The following is a 25234-nucleotide window of genomic DNA, read 5'->3' as shown; positions in this document are numbered from 1 at the left end:
AAAACTGAGGCCTAAGGGACATGCCCAAGGTCACAGGAAGACATCAGTAACAGAGCACAGAATAGACCTAGATCTACTGGTTCCTGCTGTAGCCCTTTAACCACAAGACTTTCCTCTCCAGGGAGAGGCACCAAGAAGCTCCTAAAATACGCTGGATCTTTGCCAGATTGAACTCTCAGGCCAACCCTCCTAGAAGTGTAGGAACATCTGGCTCATGGACTGTGCTCCTGAGCTACAAGAATTTTGTTTTCATTCAAATATCCCTTGGAGAAGGGAGAAGGAAAATCAGGGAAGTGAAATAGAGACAAATATGCCGGCAGGAGAGATCTGGAACTGGAGGCTTTTCCAAGTTAGTAATTTCTTAAAACCTGCCCGTTCCCATAATTTGGAGAACCTTTTCCCAGAGCTACAATACATATGTTCCAGGCCTGTGTGTGTTGGGTGCCCTCTAGTGGTCCCTGACCGCTAGCTCACAGTTATACTGATTTGCATCTGAATTCCTTCTGAAATCTCAGGACAGAGCAGGGCTTTATGCAGAATCACAGAATATCAGGGTTGGAAGGGACCTCAGGAGGTCATCTAGACTGACCACGAAGCGAGGGGAGTGGCAGCAGGTCTTCAACGGGTCTGTTCTAATCAGGGTTGGATTTCTTCCTGATGTGTATCATTGCCGGGAACTACGCAGAACCCACGGCCCATTGCAGCGGCATTTGTAAGGATACACCACTGGTTTTCAGCTCAGTTCAAAGGGCCCGGCCAGCGTATCTCCCAGTATTTTCTAAAACAATATTTCTCTCGCTAATAAACACCTGGATGCTTGAAAATGACAGTGGATTTCCTTACTGTGCTTCTCTTAGCCCCATCACTAGCCCACAGGGGCATAGGGCCTCGGCCACTCTTGGACGCCAGGATGCTGGGCTAGAGGGACCATTGGTTCTCATGTTCTGCTGCTGGAGAGCTGCTGAGCTGTTTGTCAGTGTAGGGGCACAAGACTGCACATGCTGGTTTATTATCGTCAGGTGGCTTGCAGGCATTGGGCTACGCACACACCAAAGTGGCTTGTTTCAGGCTCCGAGAAGGGGATGGAGTTTAGGCATGTGCAGAAGGGCAGAGAAATACAAAGGTGTGAAATGCCAACAAAGAAGGGGTGAATGCCTCAAATCTCCTGCTCCTACCCTGAAGTCCCTGCCCGAGGGCCCCCAGAACCAGGCTCAGGTGGGAGAAGGGAGACTCACGGCTTTCCAGACACGGCATAAGGTGCCAACCCCCTGCCTGTGCAGAGGGCTTACTCTGTTGGTTCCTTTCTCCTTCCTTCGCTCCCTAGGGCCTTTTCTTCAGGGGTGCCAGAAGCTCCCTGGACCCATTTCCTGGGAAGTGATATTCTGACTCTGGATGGAGCCTGGCTGAGCACGGCAGAGAATGAAGGCAGCAAGTCAGAGGCAGCCTGGTCCAATGGATTGAAGCCGAGAAAATGCGGAGCTAGGACCTCAAGGAGTTCCTAAGCCAGGCTCTGACATTGACTTCTACTGTGACCTTCGGCAAATTCCTTACCCTCCCTGTGCCTCGGTTCCTCATCTTCTGTAAAACAGGGATACAGCTTCCCTATCAGGGGTGGCTTGTCAATACATGCCAAGTGCTTTGAAGATGAAAAGCACGGTAGAGGTCCTAAGTATTGTTATTGCCTTTTCTTAAAGGCGCAGTGCCACTCAGCTCAAACAAAGGCATTATTTCCAGGTTAGACCTCCAATCAGTCAGGACATGGCGCTGCCAATTTAACTACAGGACGGAGCTGTGTAGCTCCAAGACAGTCAGAGACACGGCCAGATCCTCAGCTGGTGTAAATCAGCGTAGCTCCATTGAAGCCAATGGAGCTACACCAGTTTCATCATCTGGCCCTGAACTCCGCCATAGCCATTCTAAGATGGCGCCACAGCTCATCTATGGAGGCCGGCTCTAGGGCCAAGGTTTTCGAAAAGCGCTCAGGGGCAGATTTTAAGGGGCTCCATTTCCACCGTGTGGGGCAGAACTCAGCTCCCATCTGGGCTCCTACATAAACCTCAGGCTTTCAAAAGTGCTCAGGATCCAGCAGCTCCCGTTGCAGCACTTATGGATGGACTTTAAGAAGGTTCAGGACACGGGACACTGAGCTCTTTTGACAATCTGCCTCCATTATTTCCCGGGCGGTTGAGCAACGCACCCAGCGTTTGGTCTAGATTGGGGCATGCACGGGAGTCAGCTGTCGGAGGCTCAATTCGAACAAGGCAGACCTCACACGGGTAGGTTAAGGAAAGTGACCAAAAGTTATGGGGAAGAATCTATCTGCCCCTTTGATGGAGAGCATGTCCATCATTTGACACCAGGGTTTGCATTTCTTACAGGGGGCTGGTTAGATTCTCAGCTGCTGTTAGACAAGGGAATGGCAGCAGTGGACAAAACAGTCCTTTAGCCCAGGAAACGGGGACTGTTTCTTCAGGAACGGGGGGACCTTGGTATCATGATTTGCGACCTTATCACCTGGAGAGGACATTAGTCCCGGTGCACTCTCCAGGGGGCCCCCCCTCTCAGAAGCTAAAGGCAGTGCAGCCTGTGGGGCATCTCACCGGGAGCACAAAATGCCAGAGATCTAGGAGCCTCACTGGAGGCAGAGTCTGTGGTGGAGGCTGAGGTGTCACCTTTGACGGAGGCAGGGCTGACTGGCATGGGCCTCCCGAGGGGAGAGGCTGCCTCCGCCCACACGACTGCGGCACAGCTGTGATAACTGGAGACACCGGAGCTGCAGCTGCCAGCCGGGTGTTACGGGGAGGAGATTTGTCCAGCAGCCAACAGCCTCACTCATGGGAAAGAAGGCATGTGTTTGACTCGGGGCCAAGGGGATTTCTTCAGCCAGGCAAAGCTCCTTAGTGTGACTGCCAGTGCATATGACAGGCTCAGGATCTTAGAAATCATCGACATATGGGACTGGAAGGGACCTCAAGAGGTCTTCTGGAATATTGGGTCCAATTCTGGGCATCACATTCCAGGCAAGATGGGGACAATTTGGAGAAAGCCCAGAGAAGAGCGACAAAAATGATTAAAGGTCTAGAAAACATGACCTCTGAGGGAAGATTGAAAAAATTGGGTTTGTTTAGTCTGGAGAAGAGAAGACTGAGAGGGGACATGATAAGTTTTCAAGAACATAAAAGATTGTTACAAGGAGGAGGGAGAAGAATTGTTCTTCTTAACCTCTGAGGATAGGACAAGAAGCATTGGGCTTAAATTGCAGCAAGGGAGGTTTAGGTTGGACATTAGGAAAATCTTCCTAACTGTCAGGGTGGTTAAGCACTGGAATAAATTGCCTAGGGAGGTTGTGGAATCCCCATCACGGGACACTTTTAAGAGCAGGTTAGACAAACCCGTCAAGGATGGTCTAGATAATACTAAGTCCCGCCAGGAGTGCAGGGGACTGGACTAGATGACCCCTCAAGGTCCCTTCCAGTCCTATGATTCTAGTCCAGTCCCCTGCGCTGAGGCAGGTTGAAGTATCTAGACCATCCCTGACGTGTTTGTCTTAAAAACCTCCACTATCGGAGATTCCACAACCTCCCTAGATAATTTGTCCCAGTGCTTAGCTGCCCTGACAGTTCGGAAGCTTTTCTTAATGTCCAGCCTAAGCAAAACTTTCTTGTAGATCCCCAACAATCAACGCTAGCCCCTGGGGTGCAGCTTCCCTTAGTGTCAATTTTAGGGTCATGTGTGGGAAGAGATTAATTGAAAGTCAGCGAATGGGCATTGTTATACATCTCCACACAAAGCGCTTACTCTGCTCACGTCTTTCTCCTTCCTCCTCTTCTTCAAGGGCTCTGGCATCTCCGCAGAAATGTTTCCCAGTGCGGGAGGCTCCGACCCCAGAGCAAGACCAGCTGGGCTCTGCCGAGCCTGAAGAAGGCAGGTTATTTCTCTTTAAGGCACCACGTCTCTCCCATGTCACATAGAGGACATGAGGTAGAACTCTTATTACTCTCTCACACATACACTTTCCCTTTAGCAGATATTCAGTAGCAATATGACGATCAATTAAACACTATACGTACAATGATGCACAGCCAAGGTGACCGACTCCTGAGTGCTCTGTCGTAAATCAGGACACACTGCTGTCAACAAGAGTATTATTTAAAAGCAGACCGTGGGCAGTCTGAGTAGCTCAGGAGGCTAGTTATGGCTAAAGCTCGGTGGGAATTTTTTGAAGAAATGTTTTTTGGTCAGAAAATGCCGATTCGTTGAAACCGAAACTTCTCAGGGAACGATATCGTTTTTGACAAAAATGTCATGGGGAAGGTTTTGCAGGTCCAGGATGGACTTTCTGGCCACAGAGATGCAGCAAAAGACCAGAATTGCCATCAGGTTAGGGCATTCAGGTGGGATGTGGGAGAGGCAAGAAGATCAGGGACTTAAACTTGTGCTATTCACACTCCAGGTGAGGGCCGAGCCACTACCCTATTGCAGGCGGAATGACCCAAAGTCCACCTTTAAAGTCGTGTTAGAAAGGTATGTGAATGGTAACGGGGGCCATCCATGGTAGATAGGCTAGAACTTTGAAATGCAAACCTGTATTGTTAGGAGTGGCGTAGCCAGGTGGAAAAAACAGGGGGAGCGGAGATAAAAAGAGGCGCCACCCCCTGGTACTCACCCAGCGGCGCTCTGGGTCTTCAGCAGCACTTCGGCGTCGGGTCCTTCACTCGCTCCGGTCTTCAGCACTGAAGGCCCCCCCCGGCCACCGCAATGCCACCGAAGACTGGAGCGAGTGAAGGCCCGATGCCGAAGTGCTGCTGAAGACCCGGAGCGCCGCCGGGTGAGTAAAAATGTAAAAGGCGCCAAAGAATTAAACAGGCACCAGTTCTGCTCGGTGGGGGAGCGGTCGCTGCCCCGCTCCCCCCCAGCTGCGCTACTGATTGTTAGAAGTGTCATCACTGGTTCTCCACTTGTAAGGTAACTCCCTTCTCTTCATGTGCCGATATATTTATGCTTATATCTGTAATTTTCACTCCATGCATCTGAAGTGAGTTTTTACCCAGGAAAGCTTTTGCCCAAATAAATTTGTTAGTCTTTAAGGTGCCACCGGACTCCTCGTTGTTTTTGTGGATACAGACTAACACAGCCATTCCTCTGATACTTGACACTAATTGTGTGCATCTTAGAAGCTAGCCATGTAAACAGATAATTCCTGTCACTATACCTATTAATTCAGAGTTCAAATGGGAATATTAACATTTAGATGGATCTTGGGTGAAGTAATGTCATTGTCTATATGTCTCTTTGAAGTTTGTGATAGACTGCCTAATGGATAAATTGCCCTCTGTTAATTTGGGTAACTAACTACTGGTGGTGTTTAGAAAGCAAAAGGTTACAACAAAAGCCTATTGTTTACCCAGGACTGCGTGGTCAAGTGGATGCTAGGACACTGTATAAAAAGACCCTTGGGTCCTGATCCTGTTCATCTCAGATCTACTTGAGGCTTCATACAGGCTGGGAGTCCTTAAGCCATAAGGACTGAGATTCCAGTCCTAAGCTGGAACATCCTGCAATGATATTGGACATTGGACTATAACCTATGAACTATTTCTGAAAGAACTTTTTGCAACTACAAAGCTCACCATCTCTGCTATGAATCTGAATCTTAAGAACTGAACTCATGTCTGTCTGTATATTGACCTTTTAACCATACTTTCTCTCTCTTTTCTTTTTTAATAAATTTTAGTTTAGTTAATAAGAATTGGCTGTAGCGTTTCTTTGGGTAAGATCTGGAATATTCATTAACCTGGGAGGTAACGTGTCCGATCCTGTGGGATTGGTAGAACCTTTTCTTAATATGATGAAATATGGCTTTCAGAAATCTTCATCATATTTGACTTAAGTACCTGGATGGAGGCCTGAGGCTGGGTTGCTTTAAGGGAACTGTGTTGTTGGGTTTTGGGCAACCAGTAAGGTAATAAAGAAGCTGTTTTATGCTGGCTTGGTAAATCTAAGTACTGGAATATCCACCAGCTTTGGGGTCTGTCTGCCCCATTCTTTGCAGTTCACCCTAATTGAGTAACCTCAGCTGGCCCCCACTGGGACCCCGGTCACACAAGGTAAGCTCAATTCCCAGCAAACAGATGTCTGCAAAGGGCTGAATTTAAGCACAAAAAACAAAGAGATTTCTTGGGACCCTATAAACTCGGCAGTTCACCATCTGATCTGCGGGCTCCATCAGCCAGGCAGGGTTTCTGTTAATCTCAAAACCAGTCCTGTATCCACATGGCAGCTAGCACCCACTCTCAATGGAGGCCAAGAGAGGAGTGGGCAGAGACTGAACTGCCCTCTCAGCGCTAGACCACTCAGGGCCGATCCCTCTTGGCCAGGATTGGGACAATATTTGGAGCAGGGCATGTTTGCTTGTGCTGAAGATAAAAGGAGAATGTCCGTGTCTAGGGCTGCACCTCTGCAAATCTAATTTAATTTTAAAAATCCCAGCACAGACCATGACCGGAATCTCTCTGTGGTGGTGGGTGACGGCTCTCCTGTAGGCTACACAGTCCTCACTGGGTGCAATGGACTAAGTAGGCCCTTTGAGACTTCCAAGGGAGTGCTCTTGGGCCAGCATTACATTGTCCCACGTTTGCCACTTAAAAATTCCCCTGGGTCTTGAGGCAAAGGCGCTGAGGGGAAGGAATTAATTGTGGGGAAACAGTCTGAAGTTTATGACAAGGCTCATGCAGCTGATCCCAGGGCTGGGAGTCTCATAAGTAGGGTGGTCTGGAACTCCCCTGGCAGACAGAGAAAGGGAGTAGTCAGGGTCAGGGATACTCTGAGATCCAAGACGGCAGGACGGCTAGCAAATGTAGTCCCTCTTGGCTGCCATGTTTTAGTCCTGGCTTGGGGCATGGCATTCTGGGAAATAAGAAAATTATATAAATGTCACCCTCTCCACACATGAGGCCCTTAGAAGGAAGCAAGCTGTGTGGTTGGTGTCTTCAGAAAGGTATGGACAAGTCAGCCCATTTCCTTTGGTTGCTTGACCAATCCTTTTGCTTTACAATGGGGCTTTTTGAGGTGGGCACCTCAATGAGCATCAGAAGCAATATTCTGAGAGCCTGTGGGGACATTTTGGTCTCATTTGGGGTTAATTGGAAGATACTGGAGGCAGGGAACGTCTCTGTTTATAAATTCCACAGAAACACCTTTGTTGGGTCTGACCTGGTGTGTGAGACGCTCAACAGCAAACAGGTCTAGCTTGGGAATATAAACCAAATATAATATATGCTAAGCAGGCAAGGGGATTTTAAATGTTACCTCTTCATTCTCCCTTATTACTGACCCATCCACCTCCTGGCACTCAAGAGAAGTATTTTCAGCAGTATGTTGTTGCCCTGTAGTGGGCTCTTCTTGGCTAGTTTGTAGCCGGGTTGCATTCAGAGGTCTAGGGCTGCCTTTCCGTTTCTTAGCCTCCTGCTGTCTCTGACATGAGCGTGTCTGGTTTACCATTACTTCCACTTCGGTGTAGTCACCAAGACTGATGGCTGTTGTCCCATCAACCAGAGGTTTCTTCTGGCCTGTTACATCCTAACAAAACAGGGAAAGGGGGCTGAAGAGGCACAGCGGTAATAAATATCTGAGTGTGAGCGGAACTCACCACTCTTCGTCCACATCTAACATGACGAGAGGCTTCCTGATAACTGACGTCTTCCAAAGAGCTGCATTCACATGGGTCCACGGGCCTGGAACTAGGCCTCGGGAGACCGGGATTCTATTCCCACCTTAGTTCTGTTGTGTGATCTTGTGTGAGTCACTTCAGTTTTCTGAACAGACGTTTCCCTGTTCAGTGAGATGGGGATAATGCTACTCATCCACCTTGCGAAGCGCTTTGATGTTGGTGTGCTACAGAAGTGCTAATAATCCCATGCTGTGATCACTTTAATGCTATCGAGCTCTGATACCAACGTGATATCTGAGTACCTCACAATCTTTCATGCATTTATCTTACCCCAGCAGTGCTGGGAAATGCTATTATCCCCAATTTACAGATGAGGAACTGAAACAAAGGGAGGGTAAGGCCCAGATTTTTAAACGTATTTAGATGTTGCTTTGCCCAACACTGCAATGCCTAACTGACTTAGAAGCCTAAGTCCCATTGACTTTCAATGAGATTTAGGTTTCTAAATTAGTTAGACACTGAGTGCAGCAATGCCTAAATACTTTTAAAAATCTGGTCCAAAGTGACTTGGCAAAGGCCATACCAGAAGTCTGTAGCAGAGCAGGAATTGAACCTAAGTCTCCAGCTAGCACTGTAACCAATGGACCACCCTTCTGCTAGTGATTTTATGAAACAACCAACACCAAATGAAGATTGTTAAGGAAAAGTTAGCTCATGTGACTCCATTTTGGTTTGGGGCCCACCATTGTCTAAAAGCAAGCACATCATGCACCAGGAGGAGTGTTCCTTAGATATTGCATTCCTGTGAAAATCCTCCTCGATAAAGCCACTGGTATCTGGGTTTCAAATAGCAACAGTTAGAAGCATCACTTCCTGCCACTGAGCTGTTCACGGGTGCGGGGAGGTACGCAGATAGCGAGTTGCCGCTGGCCTTTCATCCACAGAAAATTAGAAAAGCCCCACTACGGATGCAGGAAATTGGGAAATGGCAACACCAAAGGGTGATATTTACCAGTGCTACAGTGAAGTCAAGTAGATTTGTACCATTGACTTCAGAGGGAAAAAAGCCGGGCTCTTTTGAAAATATTATTCAAATGGAGAAACAGATGCTAACCGCTGACTTTATCTTTTGGAAGCTGTTCGGATTACCATGGTGATGGGCATGGTGCAAGAACATGAATATAGCCTAGAGAAGACAGCCTAGTAATGGCTAAGTAACCTAGGAGCTACCCATTAACCCCAAATGTAAAGAATGAATCCTACCAGACCGCCTCAACTTATTGTTACCTTAGTAGGGTGTCCTACAGCTTCTGGAACTGTAAGCTGAGGCCCGACATCCATACTCAGGTCGTCTTCAGTCACTTCTATACTGGTAAGAGGGTTGCTAGAAAAATCATACTTCAGCGAAGCCTGTAAATGCCAAAAAAAGTAGTTAGACCCAGGTGAGCGATCTGAGCATGGACCCCCAGTGGGTCCAAGGAGACCTTGATCCTTTCCAGGTAGATTTAATTGAGTTCTACGAGACCAGCCGTTTGAAGGCCTTGCAGATGGAGCCTGTCCACTCTGTGCGGTGAGCACCTGCCGCTCTCGAGGATAGTAGAGATTAGCTCCAGCACCACTGGGCAAATTTGCCCCTCTTACCATAGCTGTGCGCCGGCTGATTGCTACTCTCCCTCCCCAGAGGTGGCTGCATTTCGTTGGGGCCGCATGGGTGCGGTAGGGATGGGGTCACAAAGGGTCCGTCTACACAGGCCGCGGCAGCAAGCCCCCGACTCAGGCTCCCGCACTAAAGCCAGCGGTGTAACCGCTGCAGCTCCAGCCCTGAAGCCCACCCCCCCCCCGGCCCCCCTAGGCTTCAGAGCCCAAGATCCAGCCCAAGCCTGAATACCCACGTAGCTGTTCTTAGCACTGGCAGTGCAAGCCTTACGAGCTGGAGTCTGTAGACCGGGGCTCTGAGACCTGCTGCCACTTGCTGTGTAGACATACCCAAAATCTCAGACACCCCTGGGGGTTTTCACCTCCAGGCTTTGCATTCGCTTGTCAAGAGAAGGGCCATCTGGACCTGGGTTCAGATTTCAAACACCGCACGTTTCCAGGATGTTTGGGTCTGGTGTTTTGGTTCCAGGCCATTTGCAGTCAGTGGCTGCCCAAAGCACTCTGGAATCCTTCAAGGCGAAAAGCCCTGTGACTAGGTTAAAACGTTGTTCTCCCTTTGGCCCAAGCAATCAGCCAACATTCAGGGCCTTGCTGGGTTGTTTCTGTTAGGGGTAGAAATTGATTATGCGAGCCAGATATGTTCTTTGGAGTGATCCTGTTTATTTACAAAGAATGTAGAAAAAGTCCTGCTTCCCTGAACACAGTGGAAACAAACAACAGCAGGCAGTGTCCTTGCTCACAGTTTCCAATCCTGCCTTTCCAGCCAGTCCTTTGCCAACAGGATCTCTGTCTCTGGTCCCTGTGAGGGCTTTGCCCATGACAGCTTCTCTCATTTTCTGCTGGCTTTCTATGTCTAACCTACACAAACAGCTTGCCAAGCAATCCTCTAGTCCCTGGATTTGCAACCAGTCCCAGGGAACCCCCTCAGCCCACATGGCTTAGCCCTGCTCAGGTTTCACCATGTGTCTGACTGCCTTGGGCGATAGCTTCTATTGTCTCCAATTATCTCACTCCATAAAGTAGCTTACTTGTTCCTTTCATTTAGCCTGAAGGGTGGTTAGCTCACCCGTACACTTTAACAAGATCAAAGATCCACTTGATGGCAGGCATTAATACCTTCCAACATAATATAATGGCATAACAGTATTAGCTACTACAAATCATCATAATCTGCATGACAATAAACTGTCCTCCTGCAGCTCCCAGCTACCATTGCTACCAGCAGTCCTACTCTTCCATGCAATGATAACACCAAAAAGGAGGGGAAGGGAAAGAAGATCTTGACATTGAAACCACTGGACATGGTGTCAATGAAAACGGGCTCTGTTCCCGGCTCTGCCAACGACTTTCTCTGGAGCCCTGAACTAGCCATTTCTCGGTGCTTCCATCTCTTCCCAGCTCTCCTCCCCTTCTTCTCTCTGATCCTGCAGAAGTTCAGGGGGATGAATACTCACAGCATAGTCCGTAGCTTGTGTAAATCCCTCCTTTTTCTTAGCTGGCTTGCTTTTCCCGGAGCTGGCCCGCCGCTGGATCAGCGCTTCAAACCCTTCCCTCAGGAGAAGATCAGTCAGTTCCTTCAGCAGCCCCAACTGCAGCCGCACATCAACAATCAATGATCAAACAATGACCACCTCTTTCCCTGTCCCCCGCTGCTCCCCAAGATAACTGAGAAAAGCAGAGGCAGCTGGGTTATGTTGGTGGACAACAGCTGCCTTTTGACACTGTGCGGACAGGAAGGGACAAGCTGCTTCCAGCCACATAGGAGAGGTGGGGAAGGGGGAGAAATGAGCTCTGCAAAGACACAGGCCAGGTCATCCCTTCCCCTGTCTCCTCCTCCCCTGCAGCTGGAAGCAGCTCCCGTCCCTTCCCTCCCATCCCATGCCGAAAGGCTGCTGCTGGCCACATTCTGGTGTGAACCCTGGCAGAAATCTGGGGACAGGAGAGGGGCATTTGGCCTTGCATGCCCCCCATGTGTTGCCTCAGGAAGATGCGGTGCCAGGTACCAGGAGAGGTGGGTCCATCCTGGGGGCCCAGCCAGGCATGGAGGGCGGAGAGTGCCGGGCAGGGAGGGTCGGGTCAGTCAGTCACACACACACCCCGTGTGAGAGAAGCGTGCAGGAGTGTGTGTGTGTGTCACCCCTTCCTGTGTGAACCCTAAAGCCTTAAAGATAAGAAGATAAATAAAAAGAATCCCAACTACGCGGTATTTCTTTTTAACAGAGGCTCAGTCACCTTGATGTTAATTTGAACATCTGTACAATTGATTGCCATTGAACTCGCTTGAATGTGAGTAATTTTACCAGGTGTCTCGTATTCAGCATAGGGAAATATGGCCGCCCTAGGAAGAGCAGCCATGGGGCGGTCCCTGGTGATCGGGAGACAGGCCAGAAGCAGGAAGAGCCCCTGGGAGAGGAGGGAGAGGGACCCTGCTGGGAGCGACCTGGTGAGGTAGAGCTGCCACAGGCAGGAGACTGGAGGAGAAACAGGTCTCTGGAAAAGCTGCCAAGCTGGACAGCTGAGCTTCCTGAGCCAGATGGCCAAGGCTGGAGGGGACTGGAGGCTGAGAGCAAAGGGAGACGTCTGCTGGCTCTTGGAGCTGGAGACCTGCACGTGCGGTCCAGACTGTGTCCTATCCCAGGTTATACACAGCACCCCATGTGGACCACCCAGAGTCTGTTAGCCTGCTCTGCAGGGGATAGTTGGATTCTCTGGACCAGTGACTCTACATCACTCAACATTAGTTCATTGTTATTTGTATTACAACCTGGGGCCCAATTAAGATTGGAGTCCCACTGTGCTAGGCTAGGTACACACAGTGAGAGACAGACTCTGCCCTGAAGAGCTTACACTCGAAACAGGCAAAAGATGTATTATCCCTAGTTTGCAGATGGGAAATTGAGACCCAGGGAGATGAAATGACTCACCCAAGGAATCTCTTAGCAGAGCCAGCAATTGAACCTAGATTTTATGAGTTGCAGGCCTGTAACCTTAACCACAAGACCCTCCTTCCCCAATAATACTTGCACTGTAAAGCTGCCATATATGAATCTGAATGTTATCGATAGCTAGCCCCAGGAACTGAAATAACCCCACCTACACATTAACTTCAGTGTTGGAAACAGAAGAGCCGACCCTCTCTCCAGAACACTACAGAAGCCAGAGGGATGCGATGAAGGCTTGTTAGGGCTTGTCTAAGTTTAATGGTAACAATCTCAACTCAGGAAGCAATTACATCTAACAGCAGTGGGCCAAACATTCAGAAGGAAAGTAAAATATTCACATACCTTGATCCCATATGCTTCAAAAAGTCTCTCCAGATCCTGAATTAGGAACGAAGGGTGTTAGCCAATGAACATATATTGGGCGTAGCATACACCACATTAATAGATATGATGAGCATGGATATAATATACATTTAGAAAGAAAGAACGAACGAAAGAACAAAAGAAAATGCGTTGGGAAGTTATGTTCACTGAATTCTGTTCACCCCTGTCAATTATCCCACAACACTTTGCAAAGATGAAGTCAGTGTTGGCATAGAAAATAGAAAACTTGTCAAAGGCAAGCACGTTAATGTTCTGCCCTGGTACAAGCTGGGGAGGTCCTGTCCCGTACCAGTACCTGGAAAACTAGCCTCCAGGATAAGGAAGGTACAGAACAACAAGTTAAGAAACTGCTATGAACTGCTGAATTCTCGTGATATGCAAAGAGGTTTGGAACTTGTGAAATGCTCCTAGCTGAAATGTGTCACTCTGGAAACGAGCCTTCTGTGTAAGCTGAATTCAACCACGCTGCACGAGACGGCTTCCCAGAAGCTTGTATCATGTTGAACCTTTTCCCTTTACTACACAATTTGTGTCTTTTAGCAATAAACCGGATGGATATTGGTTATTTAGTCTCTTGAGTATTTTTCATAACAAACCAAAGTGCGGTCAAGCAATTGACTATACAATTTACCACCAAGGGAATAACTCAAAGTATAACTTCCACAGATGAGCAGTGATAAGCCCCTAGATACTGATGGCCGGATTCTGCTCTCATGGAAGCTTTGCAGTTGGCTTGGACAGGCATAACATCAGACCTTGCATCACGGGACTAGGGTAGGTGCAGAGTTTTTACATGCGTGGGCCGATCAGCTCTTTCAGCAGCAAATATCCCATTGGGTTCTTATTAACAGGCCACAATGATTGGATACATAATGTGGTTAACAGGACACACCACTTCCCAAAGTAAGGAACCATACACTCCTCCTCCCTATCACCTGCGTGAAAATGCTGTGTGAGAGGAGATCGTGTCCTTGGGGCAGCTGGGCCAGGAGACCACTCTTAGATACTATGGTAATAGGCAGCATTGGAAAGAAACCGACAGGTAGAGACAATCCAGTACTCAGCGTTAGGTGAAAACCTTAATGGAGATTAATGATAATTAATCATTTTTATTATGGTGGTGCCTAAAGGCCAACCAAAAATGCCGCCCCATTGTGCTAGGTGCTGTATAAACATGTGCCTTGCATTGTGCCCTGATGGATCCCTGTTGGGAGCAAATGCCAGAGCCCTATTGGGAACGCCCTACATCAGACCCAGGGCTGTAATCCCGGGAGGCTGAAAACCTAAGCATCCCATTGTTTGCAACTTCTGCAGTGGGAGGAAGGTGATCTCTGAGATACAGTAACCATTTCAGAGCAGTTAGGGCTTCACGGACCATGGCCAAGCCTTCGATTTACACCTGACTGTTCACTGGTTCAGCCCGGAGATGGAAGCACAGGTGTGATGCACTCTTGTCTGTCTGCCTTAGCTAGAAGGTAGATGTTCTGCACATATGTAAGCTGCCAGCTGACTCTCAAGGGTAGCCCCAAGTGATGCAACAATTGCTTAGCTGAGAGTTGACCAATGCACACCTGATGAGGGTGAGATCAACACCCCAGAATAAAGGTTGGAATCTGTCAGCCACAGGGGCAATAAAACATTTCTAGCCTTTGCTATGCCTGAGAATCCAACAGATCCTAACCAGTGACCCCCATTCTGCTCAGCTGTAGGGCAGGGATCCACATTCATAGCTGCCTGTTAGTTTATACTAAATTTCACAAGGGATTTCTCTACAGAGCTGCAGCAGTGACCCACACAGCGCCCATCCTGGTTTATGTCACTAACCTGGATCCTACCGGAAAGCCAAACAATTTCATTTTACTACAGCAATGGGGTAAGATTTATGACTAGCTCAGCAGTGTCTTGTTCTACACGGGCTTTCTTAGGATTTTGTCTCTGAATCCCCTCACCTGGGGGAAGAGAGAGGGGGGGACTCAGAGACCCAGGGACAGAGAGACACAGTGAGAGAAACAGGGATGGAGAGACAGTGTATCAATATTATAATTTTCCACTTTTTTATTTACCTTGATCTCCACTCCTTTGCCGGGTGGACCTGGATCTCCCTTTAAAAACAAAACAAACAAACAACAGCTGGTTAACAAGAGCATTAGCCCAAAGAAATGCAGTGACAGGAGCACTGAATAGTGGCCAGAGCAGAGGTTTGGCAGTCAGGTTTCTGGGGTTCTAGTCCTGCCTCTGCCAGTGACTTGTTGTCTGACCATGGCAAGTCACTTTGAATATGTCCACACTTCGAGCTGGTGGTGTGATTCCTAGTGCAGAGAGACATATGGCTACACTCTGTTTTTAGCATGCTGGCACGGGTACGTCTTCTTGAGATGGAAATCACACTCCCAGCTTGAAGGGTCGACCTGCCTTTAGTTTCAATGCCCCGATCTGTAAAAGTGGGGCAATGACTTAACTACCTCACAGTGGGGATGAGAGGCTCCAGTTAATGTTTGTAAAGGTCTTTGAAATCCTCCAATGAACTTGGCAGCTAGTCCCCTTTCGCTGGGCCCCGCCTGAACCAGAGCCTCAGACACAAATACCCTTCAACTTGAAGGAAGCTTGGATTCATGTCAGAACATTGGGCCGATCTGCAGGTGTTCAGTCCACTGGAGCATACACCTCAGACAGCGAAACCCTTGGATGATCAGCCAGTTCCACACTGCGCTTTGCCTAATTCAGTCTGTGATCCAGTGCGTGAGTGATGTTGGGATAACTGGGCCTACAAAATTACCCAAACGGTGAGCTCCACTGTAAGTAGGTCCATCAGATGTCACAATAATGTATAACTACAAATGTTGATGGGAAAAGGGATGAAAGGGAGACAGAACGAATTTGTCCAAACAAAAAGGCCTGATATAACTCAAAGGCTGTGGTAAGAGCATGTCTGGTACACCAGTAAATGTGGGACCAGAAATTAATGAACCAATAAAGAGGGGGTGGGCTATTCCACCCATCACTCCCTTTTTGGGTCCTTAAAAGAAGAGACTCGGGGTGGGCGGGGAATTGGCCACTGGTGCTAGCTTCACCATCATGACCCCCACCCCCACCATCTCCTGGGACCCTGGAACTTCTTCATCCTAATCCTGAGAGATGTCCTGACCAGGCCAAGCCAGAGAGAGGGACCCAGATGACATCGCCACCTTTGCTGGCTACAGCTGGATCCCAGCCGCCACCTGGGATGAAACAGGATCAGACTTTAACAGCAGCAGCAGCTCCAGCCTCTCTCAACTGACTCCCTCCCTTTTCCCCAAAAGGACCATTATCATCAGCTCTGATGCCACCTGAGAGACTGTAGGAAAAGGGAGTTTTTCCTTCTAAAAACTCTCTCCTCCTAAAGGCAATGGGAACAAGGGAGGTTGTTAAAATGAAAGCTTCAGTCAATACTTCACTTTGCAAATGCTTTACCAGTTTTTCCTTCTTTTCTTAATCTTTCACAAAGGTGAACAGGATTGTTAACGGCGTGTTTGCCATCGTCCAAAGCAGGCTAAGGTCTCTGCACACCAAATGCCGAACCTTAGTGCTGTTTAAGGTTGGACAGTGACTGAGCAATGTAAATACTTTTAGGTCCAGCCATTCCACCCAAATGAACACAACAGCACAAGAAATTTGTACTGGTACATAAGCAAGTCAAACTATCATTATTTCCCGTTTTATTAGCGTGAGCATGATTACCGTGATATATAACAAAAGGCTGATACCTGCTGTATTGATGCTCTGCAGACTTTTCTTGCTGTTGTGTATAAATCTAGAACAACACCTGAGTGATTCGCTGTAGCTAGAAAGGCACTCGGTTCTCTTTTTAATTCCGTCACTAATTCATTGTCTGACCACACTCAGGTCATAGACCAACGGTTTCAAACCTGGCCACATTTTCCCAGGAGCCAAGCACCCACAAGGCCCCCACTGAAGACTTTTTTCAGATCAGAGCCACACCTCCATCGCTCTGGGCCTCAGTTTCTCCCAGGTGTGAAATTGGTGTTCCAATGACATCGGTGGCAGTTTGGCACATGGAGCAAGTGCAGGACATGTGACAAATTCAGAGCAGAGGATTTTACGAGCGACAGGTAGATGAGGCCCACATCCAACCCACTCACGCTATGTCAACACTACAAGCGAGGGGTGTGATTTCCTTGCTCGTGCACACGTATTTGCACTAGTGCTCATCGAGTTAGCGCAAGTGTAAACAGCAGTGTCGCCGCCATAGCACGGGTAATGGCAGAGGAGGCCTGGTTGCCTCCACCAGTTTCAGGCAGGGAAATCACATCCCAACTCATAGTGTAGACATAGCCTGATAGTATCGATGCTCCTCCCCAGAGAATGAAAGTGTGTCGTGTCCCCTGCGCAGATGTGAAAGAACCAAGGGATGCAGGACATAACCTATTCAATGCTAGGACCTTTGCCAAGGCAATGTTAGTGCTGCCCAGTTAGATTTGCAGGAGTCAGATATTTTGAAAGTCAGAGCTCCAACAGCAACATTATGGTAGCTCAGGATCATCCCAAACACCCATTGACTAAGCCTCCCAAGACCAATGGGAAGTGGAGATGGTAACTATCATCCTTCACATTTCACCCTTGGGGTAAACTGAGTCTCGCTAAGGGTCAGAGCCAGGATTAGAACCCAAATCTCTTCACTCCAAGTCTCATCCTGGGACCATGCCGCCTCCCCTTTAATATATTAAGCTGAAGTTTTAATTAGAAAAAACAATCCTAGGAAATATGGCGTGTGTGCAGGACAGATGAGTCAACATTGCAACAGAAGCCTTGAACTTGCAGCCACTGAATTGGCAGCAGGGCAGCACAGTGTCTGGACACGGGGCTGAGAGCCCACATGGGCTTTTGGTCAACATTCTCTCCAAGGGGGAAAGGGGCTTGAAGTGAGGGGTTGAATTCCATGTCTGATGGGCTTCATTACACTGAAATCTGGTTTCTGCCTCTACAGATTCCGGTGGAATGAAGGGCACCAGCAACCCATGGACTGGGGTGGCCTCCACCACTTAACACATTTCCACAGGAGAGAAAATAATCCAAGAGGCTCCAGAGACCACCCAGATGGTTACACCACTCCAAGAAAGTATTGGCTTGAGAGTCATGGGACCTGGGTAATGATGTGACTTGGGCAATTCCCTTCACCAGTCGGCCCCCCCGTATTCCCACCCCGAGGCTCAGCATATTTACCTTCTGAATGTTTGCAAAGAGCTATATCAGTGCAGAGAATTAAGACCAGCCATTAGCAGAGGTGGGGAAAGAATTGAGGAGCACTTGGACCCTGGCCTTTTGCTTAACCCACTAGGCCATGACGGGTTTGCCCTGGCGTACACCTACTCCATTCCTCCTGCTCTTTAAAGAGCTTCCAGTGTGATCCTCTTGACAGAAAATGGCTGCTAAACTCACGTGTGTTCCAGATCCATCCCCTTACACACACACACACACGTCAGCAATTAGACTCTGTCTCCAATCGTCTTGACTCTACAATTTCCAAGCACTGCCTAGAGCATGGCACCTAGAGTTCTTTCCCCTTTAGGGTCTCAACTGCGGCAATATGTAGCATCAATAAAGTACCTGACGGTGTGGTGTGCTCTGAAGCTTTTTAGCTGCAGTTTCTCTTTGGGAAGACCTGCATGACTCACTCCTAGTCCAGCGACGTGGCAGCAAGGTGAACATCCCGAACTCATGGCAATACACACCTCACAGCACAGTGCCGGTGTGTATGCTCTGTCCATGGGTGGGCGTGAATCTATTTTTGTGCCAATCAGTGGCACATTTCTATGTACAAATAATTCATTTTTCCATTTTGAGCAAACAATTCTCCCGCAGAGAGGGGCACGGTTCCCTTGATGATGATGATCTGTATTACAGAAGTGTCATGGGCAAGCCCCCCCAGAGCCCCCCACTGTGTTAGCACAGTACAAACAAACACAAAACACAGTCCCTCCCCCCAAGAATTCACAATCTAGAATTATGACATTAGAAGATGTTACCTTTTCCCCTTTTGTCCCCTTTTCTGACATGTTATCCAGCTTGGCAAGGGGGAGAAAAAGGCACGAAATCAGTACTGAATGTTTCAGGAAGGGATGCACCAGAATGTAACAGCCATGGTTAAGAAGTAGAACCTGAAACTTACTAGATTAGTTGACGTGCTTCAACAAGGATAAATATGGTACAGAATGTGATAGTCTCTATTTATTTATTAGTATTCTAAAACCATGGTTTATAAAAAGATCATTTAAGTAATGTTGATTATATGTAGAAAACAAGGCTAGGAAAGTAACATACCAGAGTCCCGCCTGCAGGCCCTGGGAGACCATCCGGTCCCTTAAAATACAAAATAAAGGTAGGTTTGACCTCATGGTTCCCATGTTCCAAAGGGACATTATCTCCACAACTAAAATATGACAGTAAGGAGTAATTTCTGAATGCTGCCACTGCCCCTATCCCTGAGGACCAAAGCGTAGGCCCCCCCACCCACATTGCTGGTCCCAAGCTGGTTATAATTCAGGCTCTGAAAGAGTTCCCACTAAATGGCCTGGTGCTGACAGAATCTAGGCACAGTGGGCTGCCCCTTCCCAGCTGATCACAGCTGTCCAGCAGAAATGGGGTGTGTATATGAAGAGTTTTGCGCAGCTTGGAGTCAGCCGGACACCGAGGAAATGGCTCTCTAGGGTTAGCCAAAATTGGGTTAGATCCAGTTCTATTAAATTTCCAGCGGAGTGGCCCAGTATTTATATTTGGGGGTCATCAGGTTGGATGATGATGATTCTTTCTGAATTGTATTGTGGTAGCAGATGAATGTGTATGTTAAATGCTAAAAGCAGCAGAACCCATGGTCAGGTGGCAAAGTAAAGATCCACCATAAAAGTCCATGCCTCTGCAAAGGCCTAGGCAGTCGGTAACTTTACGCATGCAAATAGCTCCTTTGGTCTCTATCTGACTCCTCATCTGCATGAAGTTATGCCAGTGCAGAAATCTTAGCATGATCCAGGCCCGGGTCTGGCCAGGACTTTAGCGGCTTAGCTCAAAAGCTCTGTTTAAACCCTAAGCTTTTGGGGCAAAGCACATGAGAGATCTGACCCAATTGTCCGTCCACCTGCACGCCCAACAAAAACACTCACCCCCAGACTCCCACACTTACCCTGGGACCTGGAGGGCCTCTCTCTCCTTTCAGGCCTGTATCCCCTGGATCTCCCTGTAACCCAGCAGGAATGGGTTAGCGCTCTCTCTTTGGCACTGCAACATGACTGATAAAGCAATGCAGGTATCTGGGGAGAGCTTTGGTTTAATGCTTTGCCATTAGCCGTGGGAATGGAACAAACTCTCAGGACTATTGCTTAAGACGCTTGTTCTCCCGGGGTCCCTCCAGAACCACCCCTTCCTTGCCCGCAAGGAAACAACCACTACCGCAAATGCACAGCAAATGTTAGCACGCAACTGATGCTGTGGCAGGTCCACCCCCTTGATGGGCAAGTTGCCTCTCCCCGTCCCCTGCTGCACAGAGGGTGAAGATGCCAGAAAATGAAGACGATTCACAATTTTTGCTAAACCCTGTGATTTCAAGTCATATTTTATCTCCACTCAGTTGGGAGACGTTCCTTGGCAAAATGGCTGCTCTGGTTAACACCTGAACCAAACTCTCCTCCCGCATAGGTCAGATCGGATGCTGCATGTGGTGATGTGGGTGGTGCATGAAAGAGTCTGGATTCTTTGCTGTTTGTTTCTCTGAGCAGAGGAATGGTACCGAAAAATGGCATGAAGCAAAGAATGCATGGTGTTCCACGTCTCTCGGCCACTACATTGGCATCTTCTGAAGGGTGCTTCTCCCTGAACTCTGCGCTCCCCTGCTCTTAGGTACTGTATTCAATTTCCATTTTTTTTTAACCCAAACACCCCATATGGATGGAATCCCTCTCTGCTGATCTTTATTACAGGCCTTCCATGCATCTTGCAGCCATCCTACTGTGATCAATTGTCTGACTGCACTGCACTAATCCTTGAAAGGTGCTACTCAGAACACACCTGGATATGGCTCTCTTACCCTAGACAAAGATGCAAAGCAGTGAATTGTTTGCCAGAGCTGGCATAAAACAAACAAGTCATTTTTGTCCCCCTTTAATGAGAAGCCAGTTGCCTTAGCCCCAATTCAGCAAAGTGCTCAAGCATGTGCTTAACTTTAAGCATGTAAATGATCCTATCCCCATTTGGCAAAGCACTTAGGACAATGGGAGTTAGGCACCTAAATACCCTTAAAAATCTGGCCCTTAAGCACATGCTTAATTCCAAGTACCTGCCTGAGTCCCATTGACTTCAATGAATGTTTTGCTGAATCGGGGCTTGAGTGTTTATTCCTGTCTGCCCTGCAGAACCCACACAGCTCTGGAAAGAGGGTTGGAGTCCATTCTGCCTCTTGCATCCTCAACAACATGATCAACTACGTTCCATTTGCAGCACCTTTGTTACTGGCAAAGTGAACAGGAGAACTCAGTTTGCTTTTCCAAGTTCAGCATTTCAGATCCCAAGTTGAATTTTGTGGATTTTGACTTGCAAAAGTCAACCTGAGTGGAGAAGACTTGATCTGGAAGTCAGGAAGTCACAGAATAAGTCAAGACTGCACTCACAGCACCTGTGATTGCTCAGGTCCCAGAGGAGCGAAGGTGCAGCAGTGCGGGCTAGTCCTGCGAATAATTACCCAGTCTTCCAGGTGGGCTTGTACGGCTCGCACTGACGTGCATGCTGAGGAAGCTTCCCTCCTCCAGTAGCTGAGCTAGCTACATTACAGCTACCTTGGGTATGTCTACTCGAGCTGGGTGTGATTGCAGGGTAGCTATGCCCTTTGTTACACAGCAGCGTAGGGTTATGTGCCCCTCACATCTGGAAAAGTTTGAGGTCAATTCTATCATCTCTATTTCATAGAATTTCTTAATTTTTAACTTAATCCTTTGCAACTGTTTACAGCTTATTTAAAACTTTTTAAAATTTTTTATTGTTGTTGGAGGGTAAAACACTCCCATGCAAAACAACTACACAACCAGTCTTAGGGGACAGTCATCTCAACGCGCCATTGCTTCTCCGGCAAGGGAGACACTTTACCTTATTGCCTTTGTTGGTGATGCTGTTATCCAGAGATGATACCTACACCAGATGGAAAAAAGACAGGTCACGAAGTGTTGTTGGTCCCAATTAGGAACAAATCTCCAATGAGCAACATCATCTCTGCCTACCTTCCTTGTGGTTCTGATACACCCCCTTGGCACACGGAACAATTAACTCACTTTCTTTCCTCCTCTAAAAATTAGCCCTTAATCTGAGCTGCAATATTTGGATTCAAACCTTCTGGGTCTTTGGATCGGGGGCTAGAGAGCATCTTCATACAATGAGCTGTAGAGATATGAGCCAGCTGTGAAGTTTGGGTCTGCAGCTGCACTTCCACAAAGCTTGAAGTGTTTAGTCTGACCCATTACAGAGATTGGGGCCTACAGCAAATCCAATATCCAAACTTCCCCAGAGCTCAGGGATGTTCTGATTTAGGATTTTGTTTGGGCCCCTCTTTGCTGTTGACTCAACTTTTGCCCTTGTTTAGATATAGTTTAGTTGTTTGCACTGAATAAATAGTCACATGACTGAACCGTTTAGAACGAGCTCCTTCCCCTCTGAATCGGAAGACGATATACTTGGATCACTGGGTGCGGTGGTCATTGTGCTAGCAAAGGCAGACCAGGGCGAGAGAGCCACAGGAGTCGAGCCTCTTGCCCTTCCAACAGGAGCTGGGAATTGCGAACCTACTAGGCAGCGTAGACCGTACTGTGCTCCCCACCCCCATCCCCAGTGGCATTACAATTTCGGAGGACAGTACTTCACTAAGGCCTGGTCTACACTCGGGGGGGGGGGGGGGAATCGATCTAAGTTACACAACTTCAGCAACGTGAATAACTTAGATTTATTCACCGCGGTGTCTTCACTGCAGTGAGTCAATGGCTGACGCTCCCCCGTCGACTCCACCGGCGCTTCTCACTCCAGTGGAGTACCGGAGTCAACGGGAGAGCACTTGGGGGTCGATTTATCGCGTCTAGACTAGATGCAAGAAATCGACTCCCGTTGGATCGATCGCTGCCTGCCCCGGTATGTCTATACTCCTCCTAAGGGTATGTCTATACTACCCGCCAGATCGGCGGGCAGCGATCGATCCAGCAGGGATCGATTTATCGCGTCTAGTCTAGATGCGATAAATTGACACACCCCCCCCCCCCCCCGAGCGCTCTCCCGTCAACTCCGGTACTCCACCAGGGCAAGAGGCGCAGGGGGAGTCTACGGGGGAGCATCAGCTGTCAACTCACCACAGTGAAGACACCGCGGTGAGTAGGTCTAAGTATGTCGACTTCAACTACGTTATTCACGTAGCTGAAGTTGTGTAACTTAGCTCGATCCTTCCCTCCTCCGCCCCCAGTGTAGACCAGGCCTAAGAGGTGCATGAGCAGTAAGCGAATGGGAGAACGGCAAGGATGATAAGGCTGGGGCAACCAAAGGCCTTGTCAGATAGCCAAGAGCCTCCATGGCATATCCCCACAGGTACTGATTTAGTTAAAGCACCTGATTAACTTTAAGTACATGCTTAAACCATTGAAGTCAAGCATGTGTTAAAATCTCATTGACTTCAGTGGAACTAAAGCATGTACTTAAAGTTAGCCATGTGCTTTCTGGAATAGGTATGGCATTAAGCATGTACTCATATGTTTTCTTGAATCAGGTCCGGAAGGACTGTTGTTATACGCACACATGTGCTGAATGAATTGCTGTGATGTATTCACTGCAACAGCGGGACGGTGGTCTCCACTATGGCGACTGGCCTCTCATGGCAGGCATTAGGTACAGGCCACTACCCATTAGTAACCTCAGTGCTGTTGCAGACTCACAGCACAGCTGCCTGCCAAGGAATAGGAGCCCCCCCCACCCGTTGCCAGGACAGCGTACCCCCTCCGCCCCAGTTCCCCTTCCCTCCCACCAATGAGCACCTCCGGAAAAGGAGTATTACTCACAATGCTTCCAGGTGACCCGGGCGGCCCAGGGTTCCCCTGCAGAGACACAACACCCCCCATCCCCCAAAAAGGCAAGTGGTGAAAGTCAGCATGTCAGACCCAGAGCTGGACCCTCTCTCATGCAAGGTTAAAAAGGAGAACGTGCAAACCTACAGCTTCACCCTTGTCTCCCTTCTCTCCGGCGACTCCCTGGGAGGAGGAGAGAGAGGCAACGTGAGAACTGGCCTTGGGTGGGACAAAGTCAAAGCAGCTTTCCCCCCCCGCCTCAGGCCAGCTCAATGCAAACTAAGCCTCAGCATCGAACAGGCTGAAAACGCAAGTGACTCTTCCTCAGAGGTGGGCAGAGGAGACTTCACACACTCGAGCAGTGTGCACACCAGGGGTGCCCATGGCAGAATCCTGCCTTATGTCTTGTGTGTCCACCCAGTCAGACCAGTTATTCAAACTGGTTCTATCCCTTCCTGCTGGGGAGCAGCCCTTCAACGCCGAGCCTGCCATGCTACACCACACAGAGGGAGGGAGCTTGCAGCCTTTGAGGGAGCTTGCAGCCTTTGAGCAAGCAGCAGAATTACGGGCCTCTCTTTTGCCAGCTACAGTATTGTCTCCCAAGCTCCCGCTCCTTCCACCACACCTTCGATGACTGACTTACATCCTGTCCTGGTTTTCCCATCTCGCCTTTGATCCCCTGTTCTCCACGATGTCCCGGAAGCCCGAAAGGTCCCTGCAAAATGATTCAAAGAAACAATCATGAGTGAAACAAGAGATTGATCTTCGCACACACAGCCCAATGGGCATTCCAGAACCTGACCAGCAGCACAGGAAGTGCAGAAGACTTCACCCTAGGCACCCGCCTGAACTCTCTGTGGTTTTCATTTGGGAGGGGACTCTTTGTGCATGTGAATTCCAATGCTGCTGACATGTGCTGGATTGAAAGCCCTAGGAGAAAGCCCTGGGCTGGGAACCACCAAACTCACTGCACAGATCTCTTTTTCCCTCACTAATTCCCTTCTATAACTGCTTGGACATGGAAACATAGTGCCTGAAGGATGCCACTGAAGCACTGAAAGATCCCATTCTGCACCCTGGAATGAATCATTACCCAGATTCCTCTCTCTCCTGGCTCTCCTGGGGCGCCTGCTTCTCCCTAAAGGAAAGAAGGACAATTTTTTTTAAAGCCTGCTTAGCAGCCTCAGGTAAATGGGTGTGTCAGGCTTCCCCAGCACTTGGGACATTCATTGTGCAGCACTTATGCCTGCAGAAGCTAGTTCAAATGGAGAGAGAGTCAAGCCCACTTGTGTGGCCAGTGGCTTTGAATGAGGCCAGTCTCTTTCCCCAGCAGCCACCAGACGAGCATGCAATGATAAAGATGGGGTGGGTTGTCAGAGGTGCAGTAAATGGGGGTGACTTTTCAGAGGGTGCCTGGAGCTGGAGTAAATAGGGTCAGATGTTGCAGGGAGATGTCAGAGTTGCAATAATGCTAGTAGAGGTGGGGGGAGGTTGACAATTCTCCACCA

The 25234-nt window shown here is 48.6% G+C and overlaps 1 protein-coding gene across 1 annotated transcript in view; it reads right to left on the bottom strand.

Annotated features, from left to right (window-relative positions):
• LOC311524754 (uncharacterized protein) overlaps positions 1-25234 on the bottom strand; it is a 214824-nt gene that overhangs the window by 103661 nt on the left and 85929 nt on the right. The window contains exons 50-61 of the mRNA XM_084636213.1: positions 24820-24864; positions 24370-24441; positions 23874-23909; positions 23721-23756; positions 21778-21819; positions 19826-19879; positions 14715-14753; positions 12610-12645; positions 10780-10914; positions 8957-9079; positions 7309-7578; positions 3799-3915 (exon numbers count right to left, since the gene is read on the bottom strand). Coding sequence (XP_084492339.1) covers positions 3799-3915; positions 7309-7578; positions 8957-9079; positions 10780-10914; positions 12610-12645; positions 14715-14753; positions 19826-19879; positions 21778-21819; positions 23721-23756; positions 23874-23909; positions 24370-24441; positions 24820-24864 — 1005 coding nt within the window. The remainder of the gene's footprint in view (positions 1-3798; positions 3916-7308; positions 7579-8956; positions 9080-10779; positions 10915-12609; positions 12646-14714; positions 14754-19825; positions 19880-21777; positions 21820-23720; positions 23757-23873; positions 23910-24369; positions 24442-24819; positions 24865-25234) is intronic.

This window comes from Lepidochelys olivacea, assembly GCF_965140295.1.
Source record: "Lepidochelys olivacea isolate rLepOli2 genome assembly, chromosome: 1".
Lineage (NCBI taxonomy): Eukaryota > Metazoa > Chordata > Testudines > Cheloniidae > Lepidochelys > Lepidochelys olivacea.
This window is presented reverse-complemented; position numbering and strand designations above follow the sequence as displayed.